Source organism: Mustela nivalis, assembly GCF_964662115.1.
Source record: "Mustela nivalis genome assembly, chromosome: 19".
Classification (NCBI taxonomy): domain Eukaryota; kingdom Metazoa; phylum Chordata; class Mammalia; order Carnivora; family Mustelidae; genus Mustela; species Mustela nivalis.
In genome coordinates this window covers 36,075,673-36,093,903 of record NC_139038.1, presented here as the reverse complement: position 1 = coordinate 36,093,903, position 18,231 = coordinate 36,075,673, and the positions used below count along the sequence as shown (strand labels likewise).

The 18,231-nt window shown below is 45.7% G+C and overlaps 1 protein-coding gene across 1 annotated transcript in view; it reads right to left on the bottom strand.

The window, feature by feature from the left end:
- ADCY9 (adenylate cyclase 9) overlaps window positions 1-17,896 on the bottom strand; it is a 113,701-nt gene extending 95,805 nt beyond the window's left edge. The window contains exons 1-2 of the mRNA XM_082713199.1: window positions 17,303-17,896; window positions 15,290-17,025 (exon numbers count right to left, since the gene is read on the bottom strand). Of these exons, the coding sequence (XP_082569325.1) occupies window positions 15,290-16,982 (1,693 nt within the window). The 5' untranslated portion in view covers window positions 16,983-17,025; window positions 17,303-17,896. The remainder of the gene's footprint in view (window positions 1-15,289; window positions 17,026-17,302) is intronic.
- Between the last annotated feature and the right edge of the window lie 335 nt (window positions 17,897-18,231).

Here is an 18,231-nt window from a genome sequence, read left to right as displayed (position 1 = left end):
GCCATATAAACTGATAGCAAGAGATAAAGGAGCAAAATTATTTCAAAATGTAAGAACTGGAAAAATGGAGCAAACTCAGTTTATCTAAAGTAAAGCAAAAACTCCTGTTCTTAGAGGGAAACTGCTATATCAGTAAAAGCTGAATAACAGGTAATAAAAATAACTGAGTCACTGAGAAAATTAATTCATTTGACATATTTCATTTTTATGAATGTACATTTCAGAAATATAAAACCAAGGGGCGCCTGGGTGTCTCAGTGGGTTAAAGCCTCTGCCTTCAGCTCAGGTCATGATCCCAGGGTCCTAGGTTGAGTCCCACATGGGGCTCTCTGCTCAGCAGGGAGCCTGCTTCCCCCTCTTTCTCTGCCTGCCTCTCTGCCTACTTGTGATTTCTCTCTCTGTCAAATGAATAAATAAAATCTTTAAAAAAAAAGAAAAGAAATATAAAACCAAACATTTAATCAGGCTAAAAGAGGAAACTCTCTCCTTGAATAAAGGGGAAAATCCTCAGCTCTTAGGAAATCCAGAAAGGCTTACGTTAATTGATATTTATATTTAACAACATACTAAATGAGGCTGGTTTCATATTCAACCATATGTTTCCCCTACAGCTGTCTTTTAGAGATCTGGATAGGAGAAAAGAAAAGGATCAGAGAATTTAACATTTAATCAACCTGGATCAAGCTTAGAAAAGAGGATAGGTGTTTAAAAAAAACCTGATTACATAAAACATTTATATTAAAGTACCATTCAGTATCAAGTTTCATTTAATTTTGCCTTTTGGGGAAAACTTGTAAACATCGGTGAAAACAAAGTGGCTAAATTTTAATCAAGGAATATTGTTGTTATTATTTTTTAAACTTTATTTTTTTTTAAGATTTTATTTATTTGACAGAGAGAGAAATCACAAGTAGGCAGAGAAGCAGGCGGAAGGGGAAGCAGGCTCCCTGCTGAGCAGAGACCCCCCCCCACCCCCCCCAACCCCCGATGCAGGGCTCAATCCCAGAGCCCTGGGATCATGACCTGAGCCGAAGGCAGAGGCTTTAACTCACTGAGCCACCCAGGTGCCCCTAATCAAGGAACATTATTAAATAATAAGGATTTTTTTTTTAATCCTTTCAACTTACTTTCAAACAATCAGCTTGACTGTCGATTTCAAAAAAGAAGAGCTTTCCATCAAATGGCAAATGGACAAATAAAGTATAGTCAATCCATTCAATAGAATATTATAGGACCATAAAAAGGGTATGAGGTGGGGCGCCTGGGTGGCTCAGTGGATTAAGCCGCTGCCTTTGGCTCGGGTCATGATCTCAGGGTCCCGGGATCGAGTCCCGCATCCGGCTCTCTGCTCAGCAGGGAGCTTGCTTCCCTCTCTGGCTGCCTCTCTGTCTACTTGTGATTTCTCTCTGTCAAATAAATAAATCTTAAAAAAAAAAAAAAAAAAAGGGTATGAGGCACTGACTACAAGGTGAAAGAACCCAGAAAACAGCATGTTGAGTGAAAGAAGCCAGACCCAAAAGGTGGCATACTTTAGGGCACCATTCTTCACCATTCTTATGAAACGGACAGAACAGACCAATCTATAGAGACAGAAAGTAGATTAGTGGTTGCCAGGGACTGGAGGTTTTAGGGGGAATGGGGGAAAACTGCTAATGAGTATAGGATTTCTTTTTAAAGTGATTAAAAAGGTTTTAAAATTGCTCATATTAATGGCCGCACAGATCTGTGACTATACTAAGAATCACCAAATTACATGCTTTAAATGAATGAATTATATGATATGCAAATTATATCTCCAAAAAAGCCCTTATTAAAAGAAAGAATGAAAGAAAGAAAAAGAAAAGAAGAAAAGGAAAGGAAAAGAAAAGAAAAATGGAAAATCATCCAGTCTGAGAAACTTGGTCACATTTCCCATTCGGGAAAGTTCCATACACCATAGCAATGCTGCTGAAAGAAACAGAAACCTTAGTGCAAACTGGAATACCTCCAGGGGAGTATATGGAATTGGAAATTTAATAGCAACTAAATAAAGTAACATCATGACTGCAGCCATGAAACCAAACATTTCCATGTGAACAGTCAGATGGCAGAGAGACAAAGTCGGTATCTGAGAATCATCAACTCTGAAAGTGTTCAGAATCACGGTTTTCTTTCAGGAGCCAGAAAGAACACATAGTTAATGAAATTATTCCAGCTGAGAAATTCGCTGTGAAATGTGTGTCAGAGACAAAAAAAGAAAAAAAAAATGTTGTCTGTATGGTGGTTGTAAGAGTTTTGACCTTCTGCAGTTACTTACAGACTGAGTCAGTCACTTCAGTCCTGGAAACATGTGACTCCAACAGGCTGTGAATAACACTTTCTCTCAGGGAAGCTACAGTTTCACAAGGTGGGTCTTTGTTGGGGTGAAATTCTCTCTCAGGTCAGATGACACATGTAGCCAATGACAACACTGTCTTTGAGTACAAAGTAGAGTGTTTTTCCTTTCCCACTTTGTTTCACCAGCCATGGACATCACAGCAAATATTATATTACTCTCCCTGAGCTGCTTTGCTGTTCTTAAGACAGGATAAGAAGACCATTCAAAATCTTTTATAAATCCTTTATAATTAAATCCAAGGGTTTCACTTTATCACAGGTGACCTTTAATTTCTTTTCTTTTTTTTTTTTAATATTTTATTTGTTTATTTGACAGAGAGCTAGAGAGAGAGCACAAGTAAGCAGAGCGGCAGGGAGAGGGGGAGAGAGAGAAGCAGGCTATCTGCCGAGCAGGGAGCCCGATGTGGGGCTCGATCCCAGGACCCTGGAATCACGACCCGAGCCAAAGGCAGCTGCTTAACCAACTGAGCCACCCGGGTGCCCCTGACCTTTAATTTCTAACTGCAAGGTCTAAGGTAGACATTTTCCAGGGACATTAGTTTTTTAATTACCAGAGTCACACTAAATATACAGTAAATATATGGGACTCTGGTACACTAAGTAGCCAGTAAGCAGGTCCAGGAACTCACCATCCAGAGCCAGCAAGTCTTTTATTAATGGAATAATCAGTAAGAACATTATTAAATCCAATATTTGCTCTGTTCTGCTAGTGGAAAAACTTGCCAAAACAGTGAAATTATAACCTTAGAATCTCCAAAATAATGTGCAAACAGGAATTAAAGCATATTTTTAAAAATGTAATCACTTCACATTTTCTCCAAGCCATTTCAAGAGTGTTCCTCAAACTTTCAAAATCAAGCAGTGTTCCTCTAATGATACTCTGCTTTATATAACAAATGTGATCCAAAAAAACATGTAAATTATACTCCTGTAACTCAATCTTACTCATTTATAAGAATCCTCTGTAGAAAGTGAAGAATGCCACACCTGCCCCACAACTTAGCAGTTCTGTAAATCTGACTTTCCATATTCTAGATCTGCCTAAATGAGGGCCCACAGTTTAAAGAAACAGATGAAGAAAAAACTACTTCTTCGTATTAAGAATGTATACTGGGGTGCCTGGGTGGTTCAATGGGTTAAGCCTCTCTGCCTTCAGCTCAGGCCATGATCTCAGGGTCCTGGGATGGAGCCCCACATCGGGCTCTCTGTTCAGCGGGGAGCCTGCTTGCCCCTCTCTCTCTGCCTGCCTCTATGCCTACTTGTGATCTCTCTCCCTGTGTCAAATAAATAAATAAAATCTTAAAAAAAAAAAAAAAGAATGTATACCATTTTCCAGTCATGTGAGACACTCGGCTGCTCTTACAAGAGAATGGTGGGTCTAGTTCAAACTTTATGCTTTACAAATAAGAGGAAATGGAGAGCCAGAAAGTGTTTCACTAGTTAGTGGAGAAAACATCTTAAGATAAAAAGCTCATTCTCCCCAATTTTAGACAGCTCATTCACAAAACAAAAATTAATATTAATAACCATAAGTAGCATTTTCTCAGGGGGAAAAGAACTCATGCATGAAGTCACAGAATACAATGCAATCCACACTTGGAATATTAACACTTAGCAGAGTAAAACTCACTGAACCAATGTGCAGTAGGCGCTTTTACTTAAAATGTCAAAGCCTTAATGGTTTATTGTATTTTAATATCCCATATACAAGAAAATAAATCACATGCATATGGGTTTTCTTCCTCTCTACAAACTAAATGGCAAAAAGCTGAAGTTAATATTTCCCAAACAATTCAAACATGAATATAAATGATTCAAAAGCTGCTTTCAGTAGCACATTTTTCTGTGGAAGGAAAAAAATGAATTTAATAGCATTACATAAAAATCCTGGAAATTATGCACAAAGACTATCCTGGAGCTTTGCCAAAAAAAGGATATGCTGGTTTTTCATGTGCAGAAATGATAATCAAATAAGAATTATAAGGAGCTACAGTATTATTAAAGATAAATACACTTCTTGAAATCTCCATTTTAAAAAGCTTAAAAGTGATTGCCTAAACTAAGCCATTCAAGCCCACATTTCCTGGGCCCAAAATAAACACTTGGGTTTCGGTGACCTGAGTTCCTGCCCTACAGCCCACCCCACCACCCCACCACCTGGCGGGCCTTCACTGGCAGCGTCCCCTCATCCTGAGGCTGCCCACTCTCCCGCACCAATGCCCTAGGTCACATTCTCAGGCATTGTGCCTTGGCTGCTCTCTCTCTGCCTGCTTCCCTAGGTCCTTGCAAGACCCTACCTACAACCTCTTTTTAACAAACCACTCAACCATTCCTTATAAACCAGTCATTGACTTCCAGTCGGCCTCCTAGTTTGTTCTGTGTAAATGACTAGTGTGTGGTTTCTCGCACAACAGAGCATCCACATGCAGAGTGTAAGTAATTAGAATATTCATTCATTCATTCATTCATTCACTAAGACAAATATTATTGAGCATCTACTATTTGCCAAGCTATGTTCCCAGCGCTAGGAATACAGCAGAAAATAAAACATGGTAAAATCCCTGCTCTCAAGACACATTCTAGTGGGATGAAGAAAGACCATAAACAAAAATAAGTAAGTCAGAGGCGCCTGTATGGCTCAGTGGGTTAAAGTCTCTGCTTTCGGCTCAGGTCATGATCCCAGGTCCTGGGATAGAGCCCCGTATCAGGCTCTCTGCTTGGCAGGCAGCCTGCTCCCCTTCCTCTCTTTCTGCCTGCCTCTCTGCCTACTTGTGATCTCTGTCTGTCAAATAAATAAATAAATAATCTTAAAAAAAAAAAAAAAAAGTCTGTCAAATACACATTATGCAAGATGGAAAGGGGAGTGGCAGGGCAGTAATTCCAGGAAGTACTATTCAGAATAAAGTTCCCATGAAGGGAATTCCTGGAGTTGGGCTTTCTGGAACCTTCCACAGCTGGTGCTGGGGGATTGGGCCTGCTGGGCTGGGGGCACTCTTCAGTTTGCAAACAGTTTACATTTTGGTTTAAGATTCTTTTCATTTTACATTTCTTTGTCTCCACTTATCCACATGCACAGGCACCTGTGCCTGGACAGGCATTAGCAGGAGGGTAGAGTACAAAGAAATATTGCATTACTCTGTACTTCTCAATTGTAAGAATGCAAATTAAAGCTTCCAAAGAACCTGAAGTAGCACGAACTGTTTCTTCTGCAGCGCCATTTCTTCAAATAAACATGCATATACTATTAATTTTCTTTTCAAAAAAGGAGAGGGAAAAACTTTGGTTCAGTCTTGGAATAAACCTATTAGACAAACAGAAGTAATGAGATTTTAATTAACGATTATTTCTCTACTCCTTAAAAATATCACTAAATGCATAAGAAAGCTATTAAAGACTCTGGGGTTGTATGAAAAATACTTAGGGGCAACCTAAGGGGGCTCCCATGGGCCCGAGATGGCACAATTTGAGCATCAAAAGTTGTGATCTCTGTAATAGAGTGACATATATCAAATAAGCTAAAATCTAAAAATATATATAGATTCTTTAAAAAAAGTCATTGCTCACCTTTGGAAGATGTTAAGAAACCAACTCAGTCTGGAAAACCTATAATGGTGTTGGGGGGCAGCTGAGCGGCTGAGTCGGTTAAGCATCCGACTCTTGATTTCGGTTCAGGTCATGATCTCAGGGTTATAGGATCAAGGAGCCTGTTTACGATTTTCTCTCTCCACCTCCTTCCGTTCCCCAACCACCACCAAAAAACCCAAAACTCTTAAAAAAAAAAAGTCCTATAATGGGAAAGCAGCAAGCAAAAAAATACAAACTTCTAAACATACACATAGACTTCACAACAGCTGGGCTGACAATGTGCATGCAAACACTCTGAGAACTGGAAAGAACCACACAAAGGTATGGTTGTTTTCCTGCTGTTGGTGCTGCTAAGAAAGCTGTCCCCACTTTCACTAGCTAATGCATCTAATCTCTATTGAGTGTTGTTGGGTGCCAAGTACTTTTCTATGTACTTAACATCATTTTCTCCTTTAATCCTCACTGCAATTCTACTAAGTGGGCACTAGTGTTTCCTAATACAGCCCCTTTGGGTCTAAATACTGGCTCTACCATTTAGCAGCTCTATCTAGCTGTGTGGCCATCCTGAGTTACTTCATCTCTCTATGCTTCAGTCCCCGTGCCTATAAAATGGAAATGATAAGTGTCCCTACCTCCCAGCCCCATTTGTAATACAATAAGTAAGTCTAGTGTGTATTTGTTCAGGTGATAATTTGATTAATGTCTACTTCCCCTTCTAGGCTGTATATGCTCCAAGAGAGCAGAGGGCTCTTTCTCCAGAACCTAATCCAGGCCTCACAAATAGCAGGAAATCATTTGATATTTATTGAGTAAATAGAGTAGTTTATAGTAGAAAGCAGTAGAGCTGAATAACTGTTCTAGCTCAAACTTCAGCCAGGATCTCCAGAGTCACAACGCTGAAGATTTCCCCATAATTCCTCAATTATCAAGGGCCACATCATCTTAAGTACCCCTAAGCTTTGGGGACCACACGCAGCCCCAAAACAATACTGCCTAAACTCCCCAGGGTGTTCAGTTAAGAAGTTGCCAAACTTGGCAGCTACAGTTTAACCAGGGCTATCAGTCTTTTGTATTTTGGACACTTGCCCTTTTTAATTCGAGAAACTGACACAATCACAGTCCCTGGTGTGGTTTGGGTTTCAGTACCAAGTTATACAAGACTGCACCAAACAAAGTGTGGAAAAAAGAAACACCCTTGCGTACAGAACAAAATGTGACTCAACCAGGCGAAAGAGTTGGTTATTATTAATCAAATAAATCAACTGTGGGAGAGTCACTACCCCAACAAGTGCTTTCCTTCAATCCTCTCACTGGATTCTCCCAATAACCCTCAGACAGAGCTACTGTCACTCCTATAAATTGGAGAGTCCCCAAAAACTTGCCCAAGGCTCCCAGTTGAGAAACTGCACAACCAAGAACTGAATGCAAATGCATCAGAAACCAAAATCCATGCTCATCTACGAAACTATACTGCCAAAGGGTAAGCCCGGCAAAAAAAAGTTAAAAAACCAAAGTGGATAGTTTCATTGTGAACCTTAAACACCACCAGCAAAACTTTGGCAGAGGCATAAAGGATTTGTTTGAGAAAAAAATAAAGGTATGAACTAAAGCCGCTTGGTGCCTCCACAACAAATGCACCACGTCCATTGCACATCTAGTCAGAGTGGTTTCAGATGTATGAGAGTGTGTGTGTGGGTAGTACGGACAAACCCTCAGATTTCCTAACTTACAGCTGAAGGAAGCAGTTCCCACAGTACTTCCGCAGACCTCCAGGGGTCCCTGAAACCTCTCGGCAGGGTGTCCATCTGTAGGGTTAAAACTATTCTCAACATAACACTAGGACACTATTTGCCATTTTCAGTGTCGGCATCAGCACTGATGGTGCAAAAGCAGCTGTGGCTGAACCCACTAGTAATCAAGGTGGTGGCACCAGACCGCTCGAATTGTCAGTGTGTTCTTGACTACCACACGCTTACAGAAGGAAAAAAAACAAACAGTTTCACCTAAGGAGTCCTTTAATGATGCAGTAAAAATGAATAATTGCGTTAAACCTCAAGCTTGAGTGACTGTGTTAAAATAGAAGACTACTTGGGGCGCCTGGGTGGCTCAGTGGGTTAAGCCGCTACCTTCGGCTCGGGTCATGATCTCAGGGTCCCGGGATCGAGTCCCGCATCGGGCTCTCTGCTCAGCAGGGAGCCTGCTTCCTTCTCTCTCTCTCTGCCTGCCTCTCAGTGTACTTGTAATTTCTCTCTGTCAAATAAATAAATAAAATCTTTAAAAAAATAAAATAAAATAAAATAAAATAGAAGACTACCCCCGTAGGGTTGAGAAAAGCACCCTCGCAGTTGTCTGGGTTGCAAGCTGAACCAGCAGCTTGTCGGATGGAAGATCACCTCTGCTCAACCTACAAACTGTGGCCACTCACACTAGCGTATTTGGCAGACTGTTCCTGAAAAATGAACAGAGTCTGTCACTTCAAGGGAAACAACTGACAGTATTTGTTGTCAGTGATAAAATTCAAACTTTCAAAAAAAATGATAAAACTTCTGTGCCTGGGAAGTCGACATCTTCCCGGTATTTAAAGACTTGGCTTTTGTCAACATTTGGAAGATCTACGTAACTCAGGAAACCAATATTTTCCAAATGACCGATGCATTATGTTACAAAATCACACCTGGGTAAAGATTCATTCAAAAACCTTTTTAAAAATAAATAAATAAAAAATGTCCATTTTTAATATATAATTATATGTATAAAAATATTATTTTTATTAACATGCAGTGGGTACAATGAATTTATTATTATTTTAAAATGAATTCTTTTTTTTTTAAAGATTTTATTTATTTATTTGACAGAGAGAGAAATCACAAGTAGGCAGAGAGGAGGCAGGCAGAGAAGGGGGTGGTAAGCAGGCTCCCTGCTGAGCAGAGAGCCCAATGCGGGACTCGATCCCAGGACCCTGAGATCATGACCCGAGCTAAAGGCAGAGGCTCAACCCACTAAGCCACCCAGGTGCCCTTAAAATGAATTCTAAGGAAAGATTCTCCTAAACATCTCAGTTTGTTTCAATTTCCAGTATGATAAATATTGATAAGGCACATAAACAAGAACTCTTTAGTTTCTCCAATAATTTTTGGGGGTGTAGAAGGGTCCTGAGACCAAAATGTTTAAGAACAGAACCACAGGCTGATGGAAAACCTCATTGGTTGGTCACAGCTGTTCCTGATCATCGCAGTCCCAGAATCCCACCCACTCCTGAAACTGTTCCTGTCCCTCACTTCCTTTCTGGTTCTGCTACTGCCACTCCAACCACCAGTCTTTGGGGGGCTTGACCTTCCAGACTATTCTAAGGAAATGAGCCTCTCTCCCAACTTCAGCAGAGCAGGCATTCCAGGCATTTTCTTACAAGTGCAATGCCGCAGATGTGGGGTGGGGGGCGGGGGGCGGTGCGGACAAAAAAAAAACCAATTAACAAGAGCACATGAGTTTCACGAAGTACAATTTTGCCAAACCTGACCCAAGGTTGGCCATGTGTCAGTTTGGCTGGTGCAGTCTACCAGGGCATGAGCGAGACTGATGAATGTCACGGCCTCATCCAGCCCTCTTAAGGGAAGACCGCCCCCACCAGCCTGTGATGCGCTCAAGTTATCTCACCACCATCCTGCACTAATGTCTCAGTGTGGACGCTCTAGACCTCATGTGGCAGTGCCCTTGCTGTTTCAAAAACTCTCCCCTCCTCATAAAATTCCCTCCACGGATGCTAGTTCCTGTTGGGGAAATAAAGGTCTCTAGGGGTCTCGTGTGCAAGTACAAATGATGCCAAGAGCTACCAGGAAGAGAGGCCACTCAGCCGCTCCCTTGGGGGTCAGCAGCCACCTATCACCACCCAGCAAGGGGACCTGCATTCAAGTGATTAATGACCACCGTCTTATAAGACTCCCAATAGAAATACTAATACCAAAATCACCAAGGAAAGAGGAAAATTTAGGCACATGCACACACAAGAGAAAATTCAACATTTTCTTTCAAGGTTATTACTCCATGGCAAAGTACACAGGTGACCATTACAGGAACCAGGCTGGCTAGTCCCTGAAATATCTTTACTTATGCTGATTGCTTCTTTTTAATTTTTCCCTTTTTTTTGTTAATTCTACCTAAATGATTACCCTCCCTCCTTCTTCATTCCACCTGCCATTCAGCAAACCATATCCTTAACTTTCTTTGCGGAAAGGCAAATTCTGCTCAAAAGCTGGTCCTTGAAATTAACACCTGTGTGCTTTTTGCTGGAAGGCATGTAATTTGGCCTAAAGAAGCCGGAATACAGGGGCGCCTGGGTGGCTCAGTGGGTTAAAGCCTCTGCCTTCAGCTCAGGTCATGATCTCAGGGTCCTGGGATCGAGCCCCACGTTGGGCTCTCTGCTCAGCAGGGAGCCTTCCTCCTCCTCCTCTCTCTCTCTCTCTCTCTGCCTGCCTCTCTGCCTACTGTGATCTCTGTCTGTCAAATAAATAAATAAAATATTTAAAAAAAAAAAAAGAAGCCGGAATACATTGTCACCAGGGGCTGCGTGAGCATCCGCTCCACAGCTCTTTCTCGTTTCCAATCTCGGTTGTCAGTAAAATTTTCTGCTTCATCTTGCCTCTGCCACTTGCCATCCAAGGCTATGTTTCAACATGCACGAGACAGCCTGCTCCAGGATGCAGGCAAGCAGAGAATCTCTCAGCCTGACTACAGAGGAAGGAATGAGCTGTCAGCTGTAGGCTAGCACTCCAGTGGCAAGAATATCTGCTCAGGTGGGGACAAGCTATTCACGCTGTCCAGTGAAGCAAGGAGACCAACTGAGCAAGCAAACTGCGCCTAAAACTGGTACTTTAGTAGGGCTATTAGCTGCCAGCTGGTAGGGAATGAGGGGGCCCAGATTGCCAGTTTGGGACAGCCACTGGCAAGGCTAACATTCAGAGTGCCCCAGCCCACCTTCTTTCTGTTTGAGGAAGGGCCCCAGAAGGGGGCCAGATAGGACCTCTCCTAAGTAGCCACCTACTAGCACTTGGAGAAGGTCTTGGTTGCTGTGGCCAGCGGGTGACTATCTGCCCAGTGCACATCAGCAGATCTTTCCCCCCGTTGCTCATGAGCCTGAAAGGTTGGCAATGGCTACCAGACATTCCCTTTATAAAGACATAGTTGTTGCTGTCGATTTGGAATGACTGCGCACCCTGCTGCAGCTTCCTAATATTTCAGAGGAGAAAATAAGACATTTATAGATATCTGCTGACAGTTTCACCTTCTGTCTTTGTGACTCTATCTATAACAGGAGGGAAAAAAGAAAAAAAAAAAAAAAACAGTTCCAGACAATCCTCCTCACCTTTTGGCTTGTGGCCCAAGGAAGAGCAGAACAGCTAGTATCCTTTTGGGCCCAGTGGTTTGTCCTAAATGGTGTAAAAAGATGCTTCTTCCCATCACTCATATCACACTATTTCTACCTACCTTTAATAATAATTGCCTCTTACTTTTTGGATCATTTCCTAAGTCCTAGCCTCGTGCTGAAAATTCTTTCGACCTTCTCCCTCAGTGTCTGACCACCCTACCTAAAGTTTCACACCAACACACATAGACGCATACACACACACACACTCTATATCCTCCTTTTTGCTTTGTTTCTCCTTAAAACTTAATGCAGAAGAAATGTTATACTTCACTGACTTTACTGACTGCCCTATTAGAACAGAACACCACCGCTGCTCTCCCTTGCACAGAGGCAGCCCTGCATCGCCGCTCAGATTGGTGTCTGAGAACTTTATTTCAGTGCACAATGACATGCCACGAGAGCAGGAATTTTTGTCTGTTTTGTTCACTGCTGTATCCCTAGCACCTAGAACTCTGCCCGGCACAAAATAAATTACTTGTTGAATGAATGAATGAACAAGCCAGGGGCTCCTGGACTGTTTCATATTCTTCAACTCAATTCTGCATTCTCCATTCATGCCATAGAAACTTCAAAGGTCTCACTCATTCCTGACTGCAAACTGTCTCCAGTGTCAACTCCAGAAACCTTGAAAGGCCATATCCCATTCAGACAATCGAGCCTCTCACCCCCAAGTTGTCTGCTTAATTCTGGCTCTACTCCTTACCCGATCCATACTGGTTCTCCTGTCTGCTCCACTCCTCCACTGTCACTGTCAACACCCCAGCTAAGGCTGCCATGACCCCTGCCTGGGATTTACGGAAACAACTCTCTAATCTCCCATCTCATTCCCTGCCAACCTACATTCCCCAGAACTGAAAAAGTAAGCCTTCTAAATTTGCAAATTATATCACCTAAGCCTCCTGCCTAAGCCCATCAGCGGCTCCCCATTATGTCCAGAATCAAACACAAACTCCTTTCTGCATGATCCACACCCTTCCTTGCCCTAATGAAGTACTACTTACAGCCCACAGGGACACACAACCCTGAGCCTTGGCTCATGCTACATCCACTGTACCGAATGTTCTTTTATCTACCTGAAGACCCACCACCAGGTCTCAAGATCCACCTCAGTATGTAGCCCCCATACAGGGTTCCTGACTCTTCACACATGCTACCACAGTTAGAACTGTAAGCCTGTTGAGGTCAGGAACTGTCAGCACTCCACGAGTTCATCTACGGCAAGGAGCGCATGTTAAGAACATACTAAAGATTTCCAATGAGTGAGTGAATGTGCAGGAATAATGGAAGTCCAGCCTTCCACAAACCTTTCCAGATAAGTTACAGAGCAGGAGCTACTTTCCATGCTGCCAGGCTAGTTCTGGAGCGCCCAGCCTACTGGTACTCATATCTACAGAGTCCTCTATTGGGTATTTTTAACCCCATTATCAGAAAAGGGGATATATAGTAAAGGCTATGCCCAACATTGTAGAGAGAAAGTATCTCCACAAACCGCAAGATGGGCTAAAAGAAATTGTGGGTTTTTACTTACTTATTTTTTTAAAACAGGGGAGAATGCAAATGCAGTCCCCCACCACCCCCAATTATGAAGTCGAGTTTCCCGCATTCGGGGAAATCGCAAGGGTCAGCACCTCTGGAGTACAACAGATAAGCCTTACCCTGTGAAAACCACCTTCGTGATCATGGTATTTTGGGTAAGTATGAAAATTTTAAAAACATAACCTTAACCTCGTGTATAAAAAGGGTTCTCTACAAACTGTGCTATCTTCTCAATTTAGTGGATTTGGACAATGACAGAACAGAACTGGGCAGTTTCAAACAGAGGCAGGAAGTTGTATAGACATCCTATATTACTGGAGTCCTGTCCACAAAGGTTTTCAAAATGAGCTGAATAAAGCAAAAATCATGGTCTCAGGGAAACAGTTAAAGGAGGGAATACCATATAAAAATACCACCTTTTTAGTTGAGCCTTCCACCTTTCCCTACCTCCCATCTAGTAAAACTTTCCCCTTCAATATACAGCATACACAAATTTAAAGAAAAAGTTAATTTACCAAATGTACACTATTTGAAGTTAAAAAAATCAATAGACCCCCTTCTAGCATATTTTTTCACTGTCTTTGAGATACTTGACTTGAAGTTGAAAAATAAAATTACCCATAAATTAACAAGAATGGGTACTGTGGAAGATTCAAAGACTCGGCGCCTTCCAGACCTATTTAACGATTACATCTGTTTTTATTCTTGATATTCAAGAAACACACTGTTCAGACTACCACTTACAGAACTGCTACCCTTGTCATAATGTCATATAGCACAGCTCTCTGGAATCTGTCCCACAACCCCTGAGGACAGAGCCTGCAACACTCAGATCTTAAAGATACCAAAGTGTCAAGCAGGGATTACATCCGCCCCACACACCACTGGCATCTGTAGACTCTGACGACTCTGAGAGCAAGAGTCACCCTCCTACAGGGAAAGACAATCGCCACAGCAGAACCTCTCAAGTGAACTGCAAGGTGTAGTTTCGGACCTCCTCAAAGTATCTTTTAGAGCTCTCTAGACAGAGGGAAGTATCAGTAGTGTTCTACTTACACCTGTAAATTCTTCAACTCATAGCAAAACTAATAAAGAAAAGTCAGGAGAAGGAAAAAGTGCTATGACCAAGTAGAAAGTAAATGACATGGGGAACTCTAATCACAAGCAGAGAAACAAAATACCAGTTGAGCATATAGGATGATGTAAAGCCTGACAATCTATTCAGACCCCCACACTCAACCACTTACTGTCTCTGACTGAGACTATTACTGCTCTCATCTCTGACTTAAGCTGTTCCTTCCCACGACAAACTCTTTCCTGGAGCTTTTCACTGTGTCATCATGCAACGCATGAGCAACACAAAACACAACAAGCTTTACAAATTTTGACTTTTAAGAATCAATATTATTTTCTCTACATACTTCCAAAATGTTCCCTCCCCAAGCAAAAAGATTTTAGTAAAACACAAGGACTGTTTTTAAAAAGGGGAGTGGGATGGGGGTTAGGAATTTAGAATCCTTACTTTTGGTCCCCCTTACTTCTACATCACTTCCCAGGCCTCGGAAATTTTTGCCCTTTGTGAAAATTAAAAAAAAAAAAAAGAACCCCAGTGAAAATATCAAGAACAGCAGTAAGAACTTAAGTCCGAGACAAGAGACCAGATACAAATCCAAGGGGTTGGGGATAGGGGGTCTAAACTCTGATCCGGGTAGATTTGTAAAATGCTGCAGTCTATATGGTAAGAGAAATATCACAATAAAAATGAAAGTTGAAAGCTAAAAATACATTTTTTAAAAAGAGACCTAGAAGAAGGCAGTATGTACTGAGGGTATATAATTCCATTTAATTCTCAAGAGTCCTGCAGGGCTAAAGCAACTTCCTTATTCCAGCAAAGTGAGGCCTCAAGACGAGAAAAGTTTTATTCTTCACAGTTCTGGAAAAAGGCATGGAGAAAAGTTTTGATGGGATTTAGGGGCAACCAAATGAAACAGAAAGACAATCTGTTAAAGTACTTCAAAGTGCTGCCTGCTGACAGGCTCTGATGCCCCCTCGACCCCACTACATTCATCGGACCTGCCCCCAGAATTTCAGAAACAGTAACAGCTGACTGGCAGTATATGCATTTCCAAAGTTCTCCTTCCTCCTAAAGATCTCATCTAGGTCAGCACTGTCACAGTGGGAACAGATCTGTGACATTTGACTCACCAGAAGCAAAGTCTCATCAGCCCAGAGATGCCCCCATGTTGAGGTATCCTGAGACAACTGATCTGCCTCCAGATACTGACACTAGAAAAAGATTGTTTGGTTTTTTTTTTCCTCAACACAAATAGGACCGGGGAGGGAGATGGCGAGGCAAAGAAACGCACATACCTTTCAACTGGTCAGCAACCACGCTCTGGCCAAGGCGTTCAGTAACTTTCCCATCTTCCATTTCGTACCGATCATCTAGGTATTTTGCTGTGGCCTCGGAAATGTGAACCTTGCCCGCCACTCCCAGCTGCTCCATGAGATTGGCCAAGTTCACATCGTTGGACCACACATCGAATTTGAACCTCCTCATGCCCAAGATGCCGCAGAGGACGGTCCCCGTGTGAACCCCGACACGCATGTTCACCATCTCTTTCTTCTCCTGGCAGAACTGCTCGATCGCTCTGATCATACCCAAGCCCATCTCAATGCAGCAGTAGGCATGGTCGGCCCGGGGCTCTGGACACCCCGCCACGCAATAATAGCAGTCTCCCAGGGTACTGATTTTCTCACACTTGGTCTCTTCACACAACCGGTCAAAGCGACCGAACAGATCATTGAGGAGACCCACCAGGGCGTGAGCAGACTTATTGGCACTCATCTTGGTGAAGCCCACGATATCTGCAAATAGAATACTGACTTCTTCGATCTGCTGCATTTTGAAAGGGCGAAATGCTATGGGGGCCTTCTGTATGGAAGACTTTTTCTTCCTGTTCTTGGGGCTGGAGGTGGCGTGCCTTTTGACAGAATTCTCACTCTCCTCATCCCCCTGTTTCATCAGGTCATCAGCTATGATCCTGGGCATCACAGAATGAATCATCCTCTCTTTCAGGGCTTTTTCCACTTCCAGATCCTTTCCATGCATAATTGACTGTCCCACCTTGAGAAAGGTGCTCCTGGATCTCACCTGGGACATGATAAATAGGTGGACCCCGATGGCGTGAATGCAGACATGGAGCAGGGCTCGGCTCAGCAGCTCCCAGTGCGGTGCCCATGCTCCAGGTGGGGGGAAGCAGTCTTTGTCTCGGAAATGATAGCCAAAGGTCTCAAAGAGAACAGAATAGACCACTCCCAAAAACAAGCTCAAGTACAAAGGTAAGTGCATGACGGTGTAGAGCAAAAAGAGCACTTCGATGCACATGGAAAAGCTCCCCACTTGAGATAAGCAAGTGTCTGTGGGCTTGGCTGCGAGGGTACGATTGGAGCTGTCAACACGTCCTGAGAGAGGCGTCAAAACCTGAAACTGGGCGGCCAGGGTCAGGGCGAACACCAGGAGGGTGAGAACCAGAGAGGTCCACACGTAATGCCGGGCATACAGCTTGGTGAAGGTAAACAGAAAAAAGCCCACACACACGACGAGGAAGCACAGAGCTGGGGCTACCATGACCATCAGTTTGGACCGCATGTGGACGCCAAAATAGATGCTCCACAGCAGGCAGGCGAAGCCGATGTAGAAGAGCGCATACCGGAAGCGGCGCTGGGTCTGCGGGAAGCAGCGCTCCATGCAAGCCTCCTCCAGGTTCACCGAGTCAAACTTGGGGTCCCACCACCGGCTGGAGGCCCTCTCGAACAGCTGGGGCAGCTTCTTCTGCCTGCGCAGGCGGCCTCCAGCGCCCACTCTCCGGGGGACGGCCCCTGAGTCCCCAGAGCTGCTACAGCTGGAGGAGATGCTGTACTTGCAGTGCTTGGGGTGGCTGTTGGAGGACAGCTGCTTGGGGTTGATTTTGACCCTCACGCTGTTGCTGTCTCCGCTGGAGTCACAACTCACCTCGGTGCTGTGGTGCGGTAGCAGCTGCTGGTGGGGCGGGGAAGCCATGTTGCTGAGCGCTCCGAACCTTCCGGGCCGGGGGCTCTGGTACCTGTCGGCGAAGACGACCTGAGTTACACGGGCACCGATTCCCACACAGGCGCACGCTCCTGAAGGCCACGAGCTCCACCGGTGTGCTCGGCGGCGGCCGGGGCGGTCCACTTGCGGAGGCACCACACGCTCCCGAAAGCTGCGGCTAACGTCTAAGCCGGGCTTCCGCCGTCCCGCCCCGGGGCCGCCCGCAGCAGTCGGGACGGACCCGGCAATCCCGCGCCGGCGAGGCGGCGGCGCCCCCACGGCCCCCCGCGCCGCCCACCCCGCGCACTCGCCTGCTCCGGCCGCCGCGGCTGCGGAGGCAAGTCCAGCCGAGCCCTCTCACGCCGCCAGCCGCTCTCGCCCGCGCGGCTCTCCCGCCGGCGGCGGCGGGCCCCTCATGCCGCGCGGAGCGGCGCCTCCCCTGCGTCAAAGGCCGGCGGCCCCGCGGGAGGCTGCGGGCGGGCTGTGAGGGGCTGCAGCGAGGCCCCGGCGCCGGCGCGAGTCTGAGGAGCCCGCGACGCCGCGGTCGCCCCCGTCGGCGCAGCGCGTCTAGCAGGGCCTGCTCCCGGCCTCCGGGGCCGGCCCAGCGGGGCGGGGATGCCCAGCGCCCCGGGAGACGCCGGGCGCCGAGCGCAGGGCGCGGCGGGCGCGGGCCCCTCAGCCGGCCGCCCTGCGCTGCGCTGCCGCAGAGCCAGCTCCCGCGACGCCGACCCGGGACGCCCGCCCGCCCACGCCCGGGGGCGGCCTCCCGAGCTAGCGACGCCGCCGCGGCCGCGGCCGCCGCCGTGCCTCCCGCTGCCGCTGCCTCATGTCGGAAGAGCCGCCGCCGCCGCCACCATCTCCGGCCCCCTCCCCCTCCCGCTGTCACTGACAGACTCGCGCCCGCGCCGCCCCTCGCCCCGCCGCAGCGCGCACGCGCGGCCCGCGCACGCCGCCGCCGGGCCCCGGGCACGCGCACGGTGCGCGCGCCGGGCCGGCGCGGCTGCAGGGCGGGGGCGGGGCGGGCACGCTGCGGCTCCGCCCTCAGTCCTCCGCCTGCTGCCCCCGGGCGGTGCGGTGCTGGGCGGCCCGCCGCAGGCACTGCAGGACTGCGGGACCTGTGGGGCTGAGGGGACTGCGGAGGCGACGGGGTTCTGCGAGACCCGTTTTCCTCCGGGCTCGGGTCCCCAGACCCGTTCGAGGAAAACGAGTGGCTCCTGCTAGTTAAGGAGCAGCCGGGGGT